We start from the raw sequence: 16,868 nt of genomic DNA, 5'->3' as shown, positions 1-16,868 counted from the left end.
TAGACCTATAAAACATTTTTCCAAGGTTCGAGTCCTGGTCAGACTGCAAATTTTCAACACCCTGTGACATTAAAATAATAAATATAGTTATAAAGTGTATTTATATTACTTAAAAATTTTATGGTAAAAGAGAATCATGATTTTATCTCCAAAACTAGGTAAAACTGAGTCTGTAAGGGAACTAAACTTTACCTATTCGAAAAGACTTTGGCTTCATTATCATCATGTCTCCTTGTTTTTTATTATATCGAAGGATGCGGCTAAGTAATAACTGAGCTTGTTCCAGCTTTCTCGGGTGAGATGATTCTACAAGAGTTATTCCCCTTGACAAGCTGCCGCGCTCCTGTTTAATGATTCCTTTAAATAATTTATCCACATCATCCTCTTCTTCTTTACTTAAACTATCACCAGTAAACACACTGTAAAATCTTTGAGGTTTATAAAAGTAACATGTTACAGTTGGCCTTGTGTAATTCCTTGTTAAAGAGTTTATTGTATTAAAGGTCAGAAGCGGTGCCTTGGATACTGTATGCATATATTTACTGTTGCTATACCTGTTTGTTAATAGATCACATGACTTGTTACAATAATGGACAGATAACAATACCTGTCTCAGATGATGTTCATGTTTACATGCTAAAGGAAACAGTGATCGAGCTAGGCACGTCATGCTTAACTGATGAGGTAGAACAAACCACCTGAAACCAAAAACAAAAAGTAAATTATAGGCCTATTCGATAATGTATAATTAATAGATATATACATATTTATGTGACAAAATTACAGGTATTTTTTCTTGTGATACATGTATGAATATAGCAAAATGTCATGTTACCTTACTCTGTTGTTAATGAGTATCAATGTAACCATATACATTTAGTTGAGCTGATTGTCTTTAAAAAAATAAGCATTTCAAACTCGCTTGTAAACTGAAGTTCTTAGATCTTTTAGAAGTGAATCATTTCAAGCAGGTTATATATTTGTCCATATTTGATGAGTGCAATATGGTCCTGACTTTTATCAGCTAGAAGACAGAAAGCTGTCCCTATAGATAGCCATGCATGTTAAATTGAATTGAATTTGAAAATTAAATAAAAATGTGTGGGTAAATTCACTTCTCAGTTGTTGGAATTTGATTTTTCCCTTTTTTGATTTACCTATATTTTCCCCTTCCAAAGGCCAGTTGTTTTGAAAAAATTGTGACCATGACAATGGAGTGGCGGATCTGGTTTTGGGTGTGGCACATCACCTCTAAATGGTGAATAACTGTACCAAATTATTTTGTAATCCTTCAAAGAATGAGCAGGATACACTGCCAACAAAGAAATTTTACTATTTTTATTTGACCTTTAACCTCTTGTGACATTGACCTTCATTTCGCACAAGACAACTCAACTGCACATGGAAAACATTTATGCTAACAGAATGTTTCATAATATGAGAAAGAAATGTGTGATTAGGTCCTTTATCAAACTAACAATGTGAATTTCAAACAATTATATAAATAATTAATAATTAATGATCCCTGTAAGAAAAGCAATGAAAAACAATGCTGCACATCAAAGACGCTGCCAAATGATGTGAATGACTCACAGGTAATGTACAAAATCAGAATTGAAAATCATTCTCTATTACCGGTATGACTAAATACCTAATATGAATTCATATTCGCGAATATGAACAGGAGTACCGAATATGAATATTATTTTCTTAAAATCAGCTCTTATGGGATTACTTACTTGTACGTCAACAGAGACTATTAACTACTTGCATGATATGTATTTTAATGAAAGAAAATAAATTCTGATCTTTTGGTTGTAAAATAATTACTGTGACCAAAAAGTTACCCGAATATGAACGAGAATGACGATTTACTATTTAAACAGTATATAAAATAGCTCACAAAAGTAAAGAAATAGATATTTCAAACTATAACTTGAAATGAAACCTTGTTTTAACATAGATGACAGCATAAATTTGCTAAGTAATTTAAATACTGTGACTCGCTATAAAGTACTGTACAGATTTAATTCATATTCATGACAGATTAAGAACGAGGATACCGAATATGAATATTAAATAGAATTATAAATGAACTTTGTCTGAAAAAGTTTCGTAATCAAAGACTAATATTATATACTTGCATCATGTCATTGAATGAAATTAAATGAATTTAATGCATTGGTTGCAAATTATTGTGACCAGAAAGATACCAGAATGACAAGAATACAAAATATGAACATTAATTTGATACTGTATACATGCATATAAAACAACGCTTATAAATAAAATATATACTGTGCTCCTCTTAGTTCACGGTACTTAACACTTTCTCTTTAAGCTGAAAGCTGCTTGGGGTAATCGGTCGTCAGCAGTCACAAACATCTTGACCTCAACCTTTCGTGGCATTGTCACATATCATAAAAAGTTGGCAAATGCATACAATTTTCTGAATCGATTTTAACAATTCATGAACAAATTAATGTATTAATTAAACTGAATTTCGCCCACAAAACCCGAAAAGATGAATTTAAATTTTATTTGTGTCACTAATATAATTTTACTGCACTCAAAATAAAACGATGGTAACAAAATCATATACACATAGTCTCTCTTTGAATTTGTAAGATATTACGATGTTTTGTCAGTTTTGCATAGAAGTCAACAAGAAATAACATGATTTTCACAAAACGTTTCATGCGTAATTAATACGTGAATGCAGATATTTTTTATTGCTTTTTTACATTGAATAATAGATCTACTATTCAATTAAACCATTATAAAAACCGTTTATATATAATTATGTGCAGTCATACGACTTTATATGTATATACAAATATAATATCTCAATTTTATTACTGTTCACAAACAAGTATTATACTCTTAAGCTTATATACGGAAGAGTATACTGACCCCCCCTTATATATTTTTTATGCCTTCAAGAAAAAAAACCTTTGTATAATACATATCTTTAAACAATTGACAAGTTCTATGATATCTAAAATAGATCTTGCAGAGTTTTATCTGTTATTATACACCATAAATCACAAATATGCTTTGTTTCTTCGATGATATTTGGAAATTTAAGAGAACAGAATGTTCTTCTTAACACATAATAATATATAAGGGGATCAGCTATACTCTTCCGTAATGTTATCATAACACTCAATTTATTTTAGGAAACATATGAAACATCATCTAAGCTAAAAAAAATCAGGTAAAGAATATATATATTACATATGATTATATCATCTCTATATCTGTCACACAAATAATGCCTCGAAAACATACTGTTTTCAAATAAATAAAAGCGTTTACTCGAAGAAAACGTCTGCTTGTTGAGGTAGAATTTCAATGAAAAGAAGAAAAAACATATTTCTTATAAATAAAAGTAAGGTCTTAAGAAAGACTTAAGTTTATAATACGTATCATTAACAGTATAGTAGCCAAAAAACAGAAAAGATCAATATGAACTATATATATAACTTTTAAAAAAACATTACGCACTATCCCAGCAAACAAAAGACGTTGTACCAACGTTGTACTGACGTTAGACCCTGACGTTGGGTAAACGTTGGCAGAAGGTTGGATTTGAAAGTTTTTTAGACGTCAGAAACCGACGTCTATACAACGTCATAAAATGACCTTTATCCAACCTTTTCTGACCATAACCCAACCTTTTCTGACTATTATCTGACCATAATCCAACCTTTTCTGACCATTATTTGGACATAATCCAACCTTTTTCTGACCATAATCCAACCTTTTCTGACCATTATCTGACCATATGCCAACCTTATCTGACCAAATTTTCTGACCATGATTTAACCTTATTCAAAACTTTTGGAATATGATTTTTTTTTCATTTTGAAGCTCTTTAATAGGGTTAATAAATAAGCATTCTTATGATTTTAGCAATTTATTTTACACTAGGAATCACAAGTACAAAACAAGAAATGTGGTACTATAACAAATGCAAGATTTACATAATATTTTTTGAAACTATTAAACTTGACGGTATGTACTTTAATAACGCTTCATGTATTAATTAAGAATGTTTTAGAAATAAGATAAACAAAATCCTTCTTGAATATTAACACTGACATTTTATATAGCAAACATCCATGCATGTGTTTTTTCTTATATCACCACTGAAATGATCACTCTGAGTTTGGGATTTTTCAATCATCTATCCAACTCACTGATTGTATATTTGTCTTTGTATTTTATAACTGAATCTAGATCTGAATGTTAAATGGAACAATATTCTGAATATTTTGTTATAACTATAAATAGCAATGTTCATGTATCTTCATTAGTATTCTAGCTTCTTTCGTCCTCCTACACTATGTCGATTTGGGGCATACTATAAGCGTATCATTACCGTCTCCAACCTGAGATTTCATCACACTTTCTGAAATTAAAAAAAAAAAAATAATCAGTTACAAGTGCAAGAAATAAATCACTTATACATATTATAATTAAACGAAATTCTAACAAAACTCTCCAACTACTTAAAAAGATACTTATTATTTTTAATTTAGTTTAAACCATGTAGTTTCGTGTACCTACTGTATATATCTATTAATTTTGATAAAAATGGCTTCGTGAATTTCATTATAAAATCAAGGGTAATAAGATCACTGTATTTTCTATAATATTTTGAAATATACCTGTCACAAAATCTTCGTAGGTTTTCATTTTTCTTTTCCTCTAAATATTTTCATCTTCCTCCTGAACTTTTGACACATGTTGAATTATCATAATTTTCACAATCTGAAAGACGAAATATAATCGTTTTAGAATTTAACCATGTGGTGGAAGGATGTTTGTCTAATACAATAGGAAAAATCCAATTACTATTAATCTTAGTTAACTCATAAGCGCATGAAAAACTGATATAACAAATACCAAACTAAAATTAATTCTACTCCCGCAAAAATTGATATTGTTATTTTTTTATATTCAATGTACTTTGTACAAATGCTCATACAGCATCAAAGAAATTCACATGTTGCTGTCATTTTTATAGACATTATCTCTGCCCAGCATGACCTGGTCTGCTAAGTGTATATAGGACAGACTGGCTTAGTGTAAAAACGTTTTATGATACGAGCATACAACTTGCTGATAAGCAGGCTTATTAACAAACTATTACTTTTATTGATTTATAACTATGATAATGTGTTTTCTGATTGATAATATGTTGTTTGATTACATTAATAAAAAGATAGCTAGTCAAATACAATGTGCTTTCAGATATATCTTACCAAAGTCGTATCATTTACATGTATCAAATGCCAGGAATCATTATCATAATATAAGAAACACATGGTATGCTAACAGTATGGGTAAAGTACTTCAATTAACAACGAGTAGTTTAACAACTACACAGATATCAAAATCAAACTGCATCTGATACATGTGTAAATGACTGGCCCCTCATATAAGGGAAATTCATATTAGTAAAAAATAAGAGGAAATTTTATTTACCAGCATTTGAATAATAAGAGTCTTACGTACTGCATTTAACTTTTTATTGATTTCAATTGCTAGGATATTTCCTACCATTGATTGTGCATTTATTTGGCATGGCGATATAGTGTGGGAAAAATGATCCGATTATACAGACTGTTCTATAGCAAATGATAGTGTTCTTACGTGGAAACAAAAATATTTATCTCGCGAAATCACGTTACATTAAGTTTTACCAGTCAAACATTTCAATGATCAAATAACCATCGAATCCATGCAAACATGCGGTAAATTAGCATTGAAAACAATATATAATGTTTGCCTACCTTTTTCTTTGTTTGGAATATACAACTTTGTCTGTCAACCCGTCGTTTTTTTGTCCGCCAATACAATTGAATTTCAAATCCGATAAGTCGCAAATCCGAATTTACTAAATTATTTACCACTATAAAATGAAGCCCTCAAAAATGATAACAGCTTCATTGTAAATTATATAAACACTTATTAGACTAATTCGAGGAGATAAGATATTAATTAAACGAAAATAGAGCAAATATATTTTATACTGATCTGCGACTATCCGTTTACAGAGCGCCACCTATCTAATATCGTACGTTAGCCACCCACGTGATACTGTTGTTTTGATGGAGAAAATAAATATATAATGTTCCCTTTCTAAACTTAAACTTAAAATTCTCGCTGTTTATGCTTTCATTTATATATATATATATTGGTTTCATAAATTAAATTCACCTATTGTCAGATTACCGACCAAAACCCGACGTCGAGTCGACGTCAAAATGAAACGTCTGTTAGACGTCGGGGATTAGTAAGTAAGTAAGTAAGTAAGTAACGACTTTATTTTATGAGGCTAACACATTCAGTTTCCCGATCTTCCATGCGGGCCTCAGTATATACAAAACAACATAAAATACAATCACAATCAACATTTAGACAACATAAATATGTACATTAATTATACATCATATCAATACAATAAATAAGTAAACAATTTTTTCTTCTTACATAGAGAAGTGACATTTTCATAACTTCAGCATGGAAAGTATATGTTTTTGAAACAATATGTACAAACAGTTAGTTAGAAAATTGCCACTGGATATAGGAGGATTGAAATTTCCTCAGGGTATCAGAATTTCGAATATGGATTGGTATGCTGTTCCATACCACAGGACCAGAGTAATTAAATGATTTTCTAAAAAATTCTGTTTTTGGTTTGGGTACAGTTAGTTTTTCATTTTGTATAGATCTTAAGTTAAAGTCATGTTTGTCATTTATTGTTTGGAATTTATTTTTCATATAAATAGGAAAGGATGGTTCATTTATAGATTTATACATGAGGATTGCCTTTTTGTACATAATTCTTTGATCAAAGGACATCCAATTTAATTCTTTAAATAGAATATTTGATGGGGTATCAAAACTTTTGTCTAAAATAATTCTTGCAGCTCTTTTTTGAAAGTTGACAATTTGCGAAAGTAATTCACTACTGCAGTTTCCCCAAATAGTGCAACAGTAGTCAATATGTGGCAAAATATAAGCATTAAAAAAGAGTTTTCTGGAGTGGAGATCAAGGTACTGTTTGATTCTAAGAAGCAAATAGAGCTGTGAATTGCATTTTTTAATAATATTTTGAATTTGTGTTTTCCATTTAAGATTTTTGTCAACCTGGACTCCTAGCAGTTTTTCAGTGTCTGTAAATTCTATCTCTTTGTTTTGAAGGTGCAGAGTAGATGAAGCAGTATTTTTTGATTTAGTATTTTTTAAAGAGAAATTTATGGCCTTAGCTTTTTGTGCATTTAATATCATTGCATTTTGCCTACACCATGTGCTAACCCTATCAAGATCTGTTTGAAGATTATAATTCATTTCCGTTAAAGTACTTCCAGTAGAAGTAAGGGAAGTGTCGTCTGCAAACATATCGGTAGTTGACTGTTTAACATGAAGATGGATGTCATTTATGTATATCAAAAATAGTAGGGGCCCAAGGACTGAGCCCTGAGGCACTCCTGAGACAACTTCTGCTGGTTCAGATAAAACACCAGACACATTGACTTTTTGTGACCTGTCTGATAGATAAGATCTTCAACGTCGATTTGACGTTGTATGAAGGTCACCGACGTCGCGACCAAAATTCAACGTTGATCCAACGTTGGGTCAACGTCGGGTGTTTGCTGGGATGTTGTTATCATGTATCGTCGTATTTTAAACAGGCATATAAAATATATAAATTAAGGGGGGTCAGTATACTCTTCCATACTTATATGATTGACAGTATTTCTTATATTTGTTTATTCATAATTATCAGATAAAAATGAAGAATTATAACAATAGCAATTAATTTTTCATTTGTCAACTATTAATTAAGATTTACTATCTATTCATATTTATGTACAGCTGTCCGTCATATTTCAACATCTATAATAATACATTTTTTCAAAACGGCTTATATTAAGTTTTTTTGATATATATGATCAGTACATGTGCTGGGATTGACAAATATGCATTCTATTTGGATTTTAAAGGCGTTTTGAGCTCCAAACCCCAAGTGTCTGTGGTTGAAATATGATTTTTTTTTTCAAAACGGCTTATTAAGTTTTTTTATTAATATGCAGTATATGACTTTAAACACGTTAAAATTGACGAAATTAAAGTAGGGTGAAAAACTAATACCACATAGGCTCGTTAAAATAAGTACTATATTCTAATATAATAAGTGTATTCGTGGAGCGAATCGTTATAGGGCGAATTGTTTTTGGGGTGAATCTTTATCAATTCGCAATAAATCCATCTAAACGTTAGAAATCCTGATCAATCAAAAGCAAATAAATTATGTGTATTACATAAGATAAAATGACTTCCCTACCATTAAAATTGTAGATTGACATGACAAACTAACGGAACTTGTTTCTATCACCTTGCTCAGCGGCCTTGACCCAAACACATCATTCGTACCCTAACAAGCTCGGTCGAACAAGTATTCGTCCTGAAATAATTCAATCTATTTTCACACATTTTAAAAGCAAGTGAAATAACACAATGGTATAAAATTGTCAAGGAAAAATCTGTGACTAATAAATATGATCTTCGTTGAATCCTTTAAATAGCAGTTTTATATTTGACTAAAAAAGTAAGAATAAGTTTGCAACCGGAAATGCTTGAAGTACAAGTTTGCAACCAAAATGTGCTTGAGCAATATACTTTTTAGTATAAAACCTTTGTTAGGAAGCTGAGACCCAAAACCGAGAATGTCAAAAACATTGTCTTAAGGAATAGACATATTTATAATTTTCAAAATAGCATACAAACCCACTTTCCTGTAGAAAATATGTGCCGGTGTTGTAAATATCCATTACTCGATAACCATTTTGTCAAATTTGCAACTATTTTTTCGCTTGAGCCAAGTGTGCAACCACGTCCTGCCCCTTGAAATTATACCAATAATTAAAGTACACAATACAGACATAAATTGTTTTTTAAAAGAAGGATTGGGTCCGAAAGTTGAACTTATAAAGGCCTTTTTACAGATTTACAATGAATAAAATACTGTATGACAGCATATGTGACTTGCTTGAAATATAACTGGTCTTACATCCTTATTTTTAAGTATAATTAAAATCAAAATTGTTTCTAATCTGGAGCAAAAATATAAACAAAGTAAAGAAGAATCGATAATACAAGAACCTATCATTCTGTTAAATAGAATTAAAGTGAAATAAATTAAATAAAGAGAGAAAGAGATATAATGACTGAGGGAGAAACTTTCAGAAATATAGAAAAGAAGAAATAACTTAAATGTGAATAAGTCAGATGTATAGGAAGCAACTGTTCGTAATTCAGTTAATGTGACAATGCCACGAAAGGTTGAGGTCAAGATGTTTGTGACTGCTGACGACCGATTACCCCAAGCAGCTTTCAGCTTAAAGAGAAGATCTTCGTGTTCAACTTTATCAAAAAGCTTTACTTATATCAAAGAGTACAGCTGTAATTTCTAGTCCGTCAAATAAAGCTATACAGAATGTGTTGTACAAGACTGTTTACTGGATTACCTTTGATTCAGCTGGTCTGATTATACAGAAGAAAGAAGTTGTTATCTTCAAGAAAATTGAACAAAAACTTAAATATAATTCGTTCAAAAACCTTCTCCACACAACACAACAAGGACATTGGACGAATAGTTCTCAGGAAGAGATGGATCACCCTGTTTTAAAAACAGCACAAACATTGTTTTTTGTCATGTCAGTGGTATTTTACAAGTCTGAAGAGACTGACTGAACAAGAATCACAGAGGAATTAAATAACTGAAGCAGTTTCTTTCAAAATGTTTGAAATAACTATATAGTCCAACCAATATTAAACACTTGTTTTTTTTCTGTACATCGAGAGCCTAATTCAAAACATCCATTAGCTCAGGTACGTATATTATACGTACCTGATTAGATTTACTAAAATGAGAAACAGTCAAGTGTATTTTCATTTTCTAACACGTATATTGTTGATCATGTCAAATATTAAATACATTCACTGTGTACTTTTGTTGATTTTATTAGATTTTAAAAATATCTGGTATCATATTTGCTATTAACTTTGGCATTATTTGGACAATAATTATATCATTAAAAATTTAACACTCAATGCTTTCCAAAGGGATATACAATGTATGTGGGATGCATAAATAATGAACACACGACCAACAGTTTCAATGCACTTGGCAGTGATTCTAGTCTATCTAAATATTGTACAAGGAGGAGGTCGTGCATCAGGAAGGTTTTGGTTTAATTGTTTTTATCATATGCTATTAATATCGGACTTTTATTTAATTCTGGCTGATAATTAAAAAACTTCATGCACACCTCGAACTTCAATTACACACGTTATTTCATACTCAACTTTAAATCTTGAGCTATTTAAAACACATTTTAATCTTGTTCTTTTTCAAAATCTTGAAAGTTGCATTTTATTGTATGTACCTTACAGTAAGTTAAAGAAAAGATTGTTTTATTCGAATTTCACTTTTCGACTATCTAGATCACATATGAGCCGTATCACGACAAAACCAACATAATGGGTTTGCGACCAGCAAGGATTCAGATCAGCCTGCGCATCCGGATCCATGCTGTTCGCTATCAGTTTCTCTACTTGTAATAGGGTTGGTAAGCGAACAGCATGGACCTTATCAGACTGCGCGGATGCGCAGGCTGGTCTGGATCCATATGCTGGTCAAAAACCCATTATGTTGGTTTTGTCATGACGCGGCTCATTTCATGACCGAACATAACGTTGTAATTTATCATTAAATGATGTGTATATGATGTATATCTTTTCTCCACTTTACAAACTGGACGACGAAGGTACGTAGCTTACATTTAATATATACATATAATTTTCTATGTTTTCATCCTTTCATGATATTTTCTGTGGTTGGTAGTGTAGTATTAATCGGGTTTCTCTCTCTCCCCCCCTGCAAATCAGCAAGTACAGATCTTAGGTCAATGTTAGAGCTGTCATCGATATCGACAATATCGATGTATCGTTGATATTTTTTGTCGATCAATAATCGATACACATTTTAAAAAATCGATAGTTTTGACTTATAAATTTCAATGTCTAGAAATTATACAATTCACCCAAAATATATGCAAAAACAATTATAACAATATATCAAATGTGATGCTTTTGTTATATAGTGGAATTATTTCCAGCAATGGTGACAAATAATATTGTCTAGAAAAAATCATGCAGTGGACAAGACACTGTACAGAACATGTTTTTGACTGAAATCATTGAAACAGGTATGAAAATGAATGACAGACAAGTGAGTATAGGATATTATCGATATATCGGTGTATCGTTGATTTTAGTTACTTGATATCGATATATCGTTGATATGCTTTGCACTGAATCAATGACAGCTCTAGTCAATGTACATGTAAATGAAATTTGTATGGGCAAACACCGAACAACAATTTCAAATATGCAAATATAAACATGGTGAAAATTCATTTTTTCTGAGAAGCATGTAAATTAACAAGAGTGCCTGTACTTATTTTCAGCGGTACATTTAGTATAGCATTTTTATGTTGATATATACACTGATTCGAAGATATATGCAAAGATATCAGATGTGGTTATTTCTAAATAACTGGTTTCTTACATTAAAGTAGATTGAATAGAATAGGATGGCGCCAATAAAAAAATGATATTCTGATGCTAAAATATTAATAATATCACTTAGCAGTAGCAGTAGATGCAGTAGCAAACTTGGCAGTAGCAAAATACATATACATGTATAATAATTGTGCGTTCATAACAAACAAAATATAACATAACGGAATGTAACGTAACGCAACGTAACGTAAGACAAAAACATAACATTTACATACTTTTCAAATCACATGCAATTTATAGTCAACAGTTTATTGTACTAACTGACAAATATATAACATTATAAATTCGTTTATACAAATATTGTAAAATTTGATAGAAAACTGTTAAGTTAACGTTGCACCCTCAACTAAGCGCATAACATGTATGATAATCTAACATAATCATTATCAAGATAGCATAACCAGTGTACGCACTAAGCACATTTTTATAGGGGTTATCTCCCATTTACCATCACATATAGACGATATAAAAATGGCGTGCCAATTTATTAATTGTTATGGTATTTGTAATAGCCAAAATTATTTCAATAATATCATTATTTTAATGTTTTGATATTTTACTTAAATTCTTCTTTAAATGGTCGCCTTGAATCATTTTATGTGTGAGTAATATGTTTGAGTAAAGTATATACATGATTTATATGGTTCGATATGCTTCATAAAAATAGATAAATAATAACATACAAATATGGGACGTTCACTGGTAAAATAGAGAGAAACAGAATCGCAAAAGAACGTGCAAAACGGAATATAAAAAAGTTATAGACTTGTTTGATTGAGCCTGTTCGTCATCAGTGGACTGAAGTGTACTGGAAAATGCAAGCTACCGTCCACGCCCGAGCAGAAAGTTCAACATTTAACATGAAATCATAAAATTTTGAATTTTGAAACATCCGCAGATGTGTTCGTCATGCGTTTTCCATGGAATTTTCAATAAAGCATGTTAATGCCATTCCATGAAAAGCGGCATATGGTCCGCAAGTAAAAGAATGTGTATGTCTTAAACAATGGGAGAAACTAATAGATTGGAATTGTGAATATGAATCCTGTATATCAAAGATGTGCTGTCAAAAGACAAACTGAAAAAAGCAGGCAGTATATTAATCTGTTTCCAAGTAAGAAATACTAGCTAGAACCACCTAACTAATAAACAAGCCTAAAGAAATAACTAAAAGTATCATAAACACAACAATTATGTCATGTCATCAATGACACGTAAATATAACATCTCTTATTGTATGTACTGGTCGACTTTAGAAAAACACACTCGACCCGATTACATATACAAAATAAAAGTCCAATATTATCGATAGCTAATTTTTATGCGTTGTGTTTGCAATTTTGATGTAATTTCGCTGTTATTAATGCTGCTGAGGGATTACTTTGGTTCCAGATATTTAATTACACATCACAACAGCACGTGTCAAGTGCTGTGTGGCAGCCGTGAAAAGTTACCCAGTAGTTCACTTCAGTGTTGTTATTTTTTTCTTGTCCTTCGGTATCATTGAGTCCAGCACTATTCAGTGTTGAGAATAAAGTAAAGCTCAGCCGATGCTAGGGCGGCATGAGGGATGTTGCAATTTTTCATTATCCTTCATCAACCGAGTCTGCAATTTTGATGTAATTTTGCTGTTTTTAATGCTTCCGAGGGATCACTTCCAGATATTTGTATTTAGAAAGATGGCAATGACGGAGTGTCACACGGGTCACACGGAAAGAGTCAAATGTGAGATGGTTATATCACTTGTTTAAAACTATAAGCAGGTCTCCGAGTGGTCTTCTGTTCATTAATTCCACTGTTCACTATTAACATATTTCGAAAACTTTTTAAAATGATGAGGGTTTTTTTTTTATTAAAATATGATCAAGTTAGCGATTTTCTAACAAATATCAAAGATCTTTATAACATAGAGTCGGATTTCTAATGCACATTTGTTCACTATCAGTTATTTGACCGTTTCAAATTGTTCAAAACAGAAAATTTATTTAAAGGTTACTACTAGTACAGAAAACCCAAACAAACAAACAAACAATGCCCTGTGATTATTTTTGTCACATGTACTAATTTTAGATATTATCAATCAAGGCTTTTATTTTCATTCTTAACATAAAACAAAAATGCCGCTCAATCACACGTGCGCTATATTAAGAATGTTATATAGCCAAGAAAACAAGAACAGTCATGTGACACATTGTATTTTGCACGAGAAACACGAAGTTGTCGGAGTAAGCGTCTTAAATTTCAACTGGCATGTGTAAAGTTGAAACGGGAATGCTTTGTTGAAAATTGTGTGTTGGAATTTATTTTGGAATATTATAAAAATTAAAAAGTATCCTTTTTGTGGTTAATCGGTTTGTGAAATAGCACGTGATACTTACGTCACGAGAAGTGACCAATAGGCACTTTGTTCAAAGGTGCGAACGTATAAATACTGAGAATTTGAAATGGTCGCCAGCACATATCAATAACACTTACTGATATAACAAAACTTACCAAAACTTACAAACTTACGAGAATGGTGGAGTGGGTTAGCGTTGCATGTTTGAGGGCTGTGGAGGTTGTCAGGTCTGGGATTAGGGCTGTCCTCAGTGTCTTCGGGCTCACGGTGATGCCCGAAGACAGGCCAACTTTTGGTAAGAACTTGAAATTATTGAAATGCTTTACTTACCCCACCCACTTGTATCCGCCATTATCGAAACGAACGTGAATAAGTATTTTTCTGGCATCATATGATATCATTGCGTTAATTTGTAACATGCATTTGTGTAATAAGAACGCATCCCATTTTTCTGAACCATTTATTTATCTGTTTATGTACAGTTACAGGGTCAGTCTGACATTGGCAAGACCTTGGATGATTTTTATTGTATTTTTTTTTTAAGATAAGGTCAAATGGTGGCACAGAAAGTCAAACTGTTTATGAAAAATGTGTAATATTCACCAGAGGGGTTGCAGTATTCAGAGATATATCCATAAGATAACTTCAGAGATATTTTTATCAGGTTTACAGTCAAATATGAAACTATTCAAAGCTTAAAGTGATTCCGCTTTGCCATGTTTGTTTTCACCAAGTCTGTCCAAAGTAAAAGTAGGCCAAAATTCATATAACAAAAAAGTTGATGAACCATTTGAAAGTACACTTCCAGGTCTATGTTTTAAAGACTATTAAAAACAAAAATAAAAATGATAACAATAAAAATATTTACCTTGACACTGTGCTTCATTTCTGAAGACCAAGTACATTATCTGTTGGCAAGTTCTATGCACATTTGAGCCGCGTAACGACAAAACCAACATAATGGGTTTGCAACCAGCATGGATCAACTGTGCGCATCTGCACAGTCTGATCAGGATGCATGCTGTTCGCTATCAGTTTCTTTACTTGTTATAGGGTCTGTAAGCGAACAGTATGGGTCCTGATCAGACTGGGCGGATGCGCTGGCTGGTCTGGATCCATGCTGGTCGCAATCACACTATGCTGGTTTTGTTGTGATGCTGCTGACATTTCATGAATGGCAAAATCCAGTTTAAAGTCTGTTTTAGTGCAGACAAATGCTATTTTTTGCAGCAAATACAAAAAAAACTTGCAAAAATTTAAATCTAAGGAAAGCAGTTTATCTGACCTTGAAAAAAATGGCCTCCAATGTCATGTATAAAATAGTAGTACCAGACAAATAAACTTCTTTTATCTATTTCTTGTGTACATGAAAGACAAACACACTTCAGTGTTACACAATAGAAAGGTCTAATTTAACAATTGGACTGTGTTTTAATTTTAATTGTAGTTCATAAGGCTATAAATGGTGATTGTCTTCTTGCACTACTTTTTTTAGAAAAACAATAATGGAGCACATGATTGTGTTAGAAAGACACAGCTTTATTTGGAATTAAAGTTTTGAAAGTTTTTTTGTATTTGCTGCAAAACAATAGCATTTGTCTGCACTAAAACAGACTTTAAACTGGATTTTGCCATTCATGAAATGTGTATAAATCTTGACAACAGTTTGTACTTGGTCTTCAAAAATGTAGCACATTCAAGGTAAATATTATTATTGTTATCATTTTTAGCTCGACTATACGAAGTATATGGAGAGCTGTCCTACTCACCCCGGCGTCGGCGTCCAGATTTTAGATTAAAGTTTTGGTGCAGTAAAATATTTTTCACTATAACTTTGTCATTTCTTAAGGTATCAACTTCAAACTTCAAATATATGTTCCTTATCATCAACCACATGTTATGTGACAAGGTTCATAACTCTAGCACCAATATTTTCAGATTTATCTCCCCTTGAACTTAGAATTTTCCTTAAAAAATACTATTTTTTACTGATACTTCTTTATCTCTTAAGGGATCAACCTCATACTTCAAATATATGTACCTTATCATCATCCCCATCTTATGTGACAAGGTTCATAACTCTAGCACCAATATTTTCAGATTTATCTCCCCTTGAACTTAGAATTTTCCTCAAAAAATACTATTTCTTACTGTTTCTTCTTTATTTCTTAAGGGATCAACCTTATACTTCAAATATATTTACGTTATCATCATCCCCATCTTATGTGACAAGGTTCATAACTCTAGCACCAATATTTTCAGATTTATCTCCCTTTGAACTTAGAAATTTCCATAAAATATATTATTTTTTACTGTAACTTATTTATTTCTAAAGGGATCAACTTCATACTTCAAATATTATTACGTGATCATCATCCACATCTTATGTGACAAGTTTCATAACTCTAGCACCAGTATTGCAAGAATTATCTCCCCATAAACTTAGATTTATTTACTAGAAAAATGTTATTTTTTATTTTAACTTTTTTATTTTTAAAGGTATCTACCTCAAACTTCAAAAACTTATTCCTTATCATTAATTACATTTTATGTGACAATGTTCATAACTCTTGATGCAATATTTACAGATTTATCTCTCTTTGAACTTAGGATTTTTTTAAGAAATATAATAACTTCTTTACTTTTTAAGGTATCTACTTCAAACTTCAAATATATATTTCTTATCATTACACAAAATTGTTGTGTGGCAAGATCCAAACATCTAGCATGACTATTTCTATAATTATTCCCCTTGATCTTGGAATTTATGTTAATAAATGTTATTTTTTTACTATAACTTAATGAATAATTATATATAATTGATTTTTCTTTCATAGTTTTGTCCTCCTTACTGTGTCCAGTATTTTAT

At 31.4% G+C, this 16,868-nt stretch overlaps 1 protein-coding gene across 1 annotated transcript; it reads right to left on the bottom strand.

Annotated features, from left to right (window-relative positions):
• Positions 1-192: 192 nt before the first annotated feature.
• LOC132753169 (methylmalonic aciduria type A homolog, mitochondrial-like) lies at positions 193-9,101 on the bottom strand (the record flags this gene model as incomplete). The annotated part of the gene is given in 2 exon segments (XM_060743608.1): positions 193-698; positions 8,803-9,101. Coding segments are annotated over 2 exon segments (550 nt in total), but the record flags the coding sequence as incomplete, so codon positions are not given.
• Between the last annotated feature and the right edge of the window lie 7,767 nt (positions 9,102-16,868).

This window comes from Ruditapes philippinarum, unplaced genomic scaffold (assembly GCF_026571515.1).
Source record: "Ruditapes philippinarum isolate M1 unplaced genomic scaffold, ASM2657151v2 ctg2959_1_1_1_1, whole genome shotgun sequence".
NCBI classification, from domain to species: domain Eukaryota; kingdom Metazoa; phylum Mollusca; class Bivalvia; order Venerida; family Veneridae; genus Ruditapes; species Ruditapes philippinarum.
Note: the sequence above shows the minus strand (reverse complement) of the source record. Positions and strands in the feature narration are given on the sequence as shown.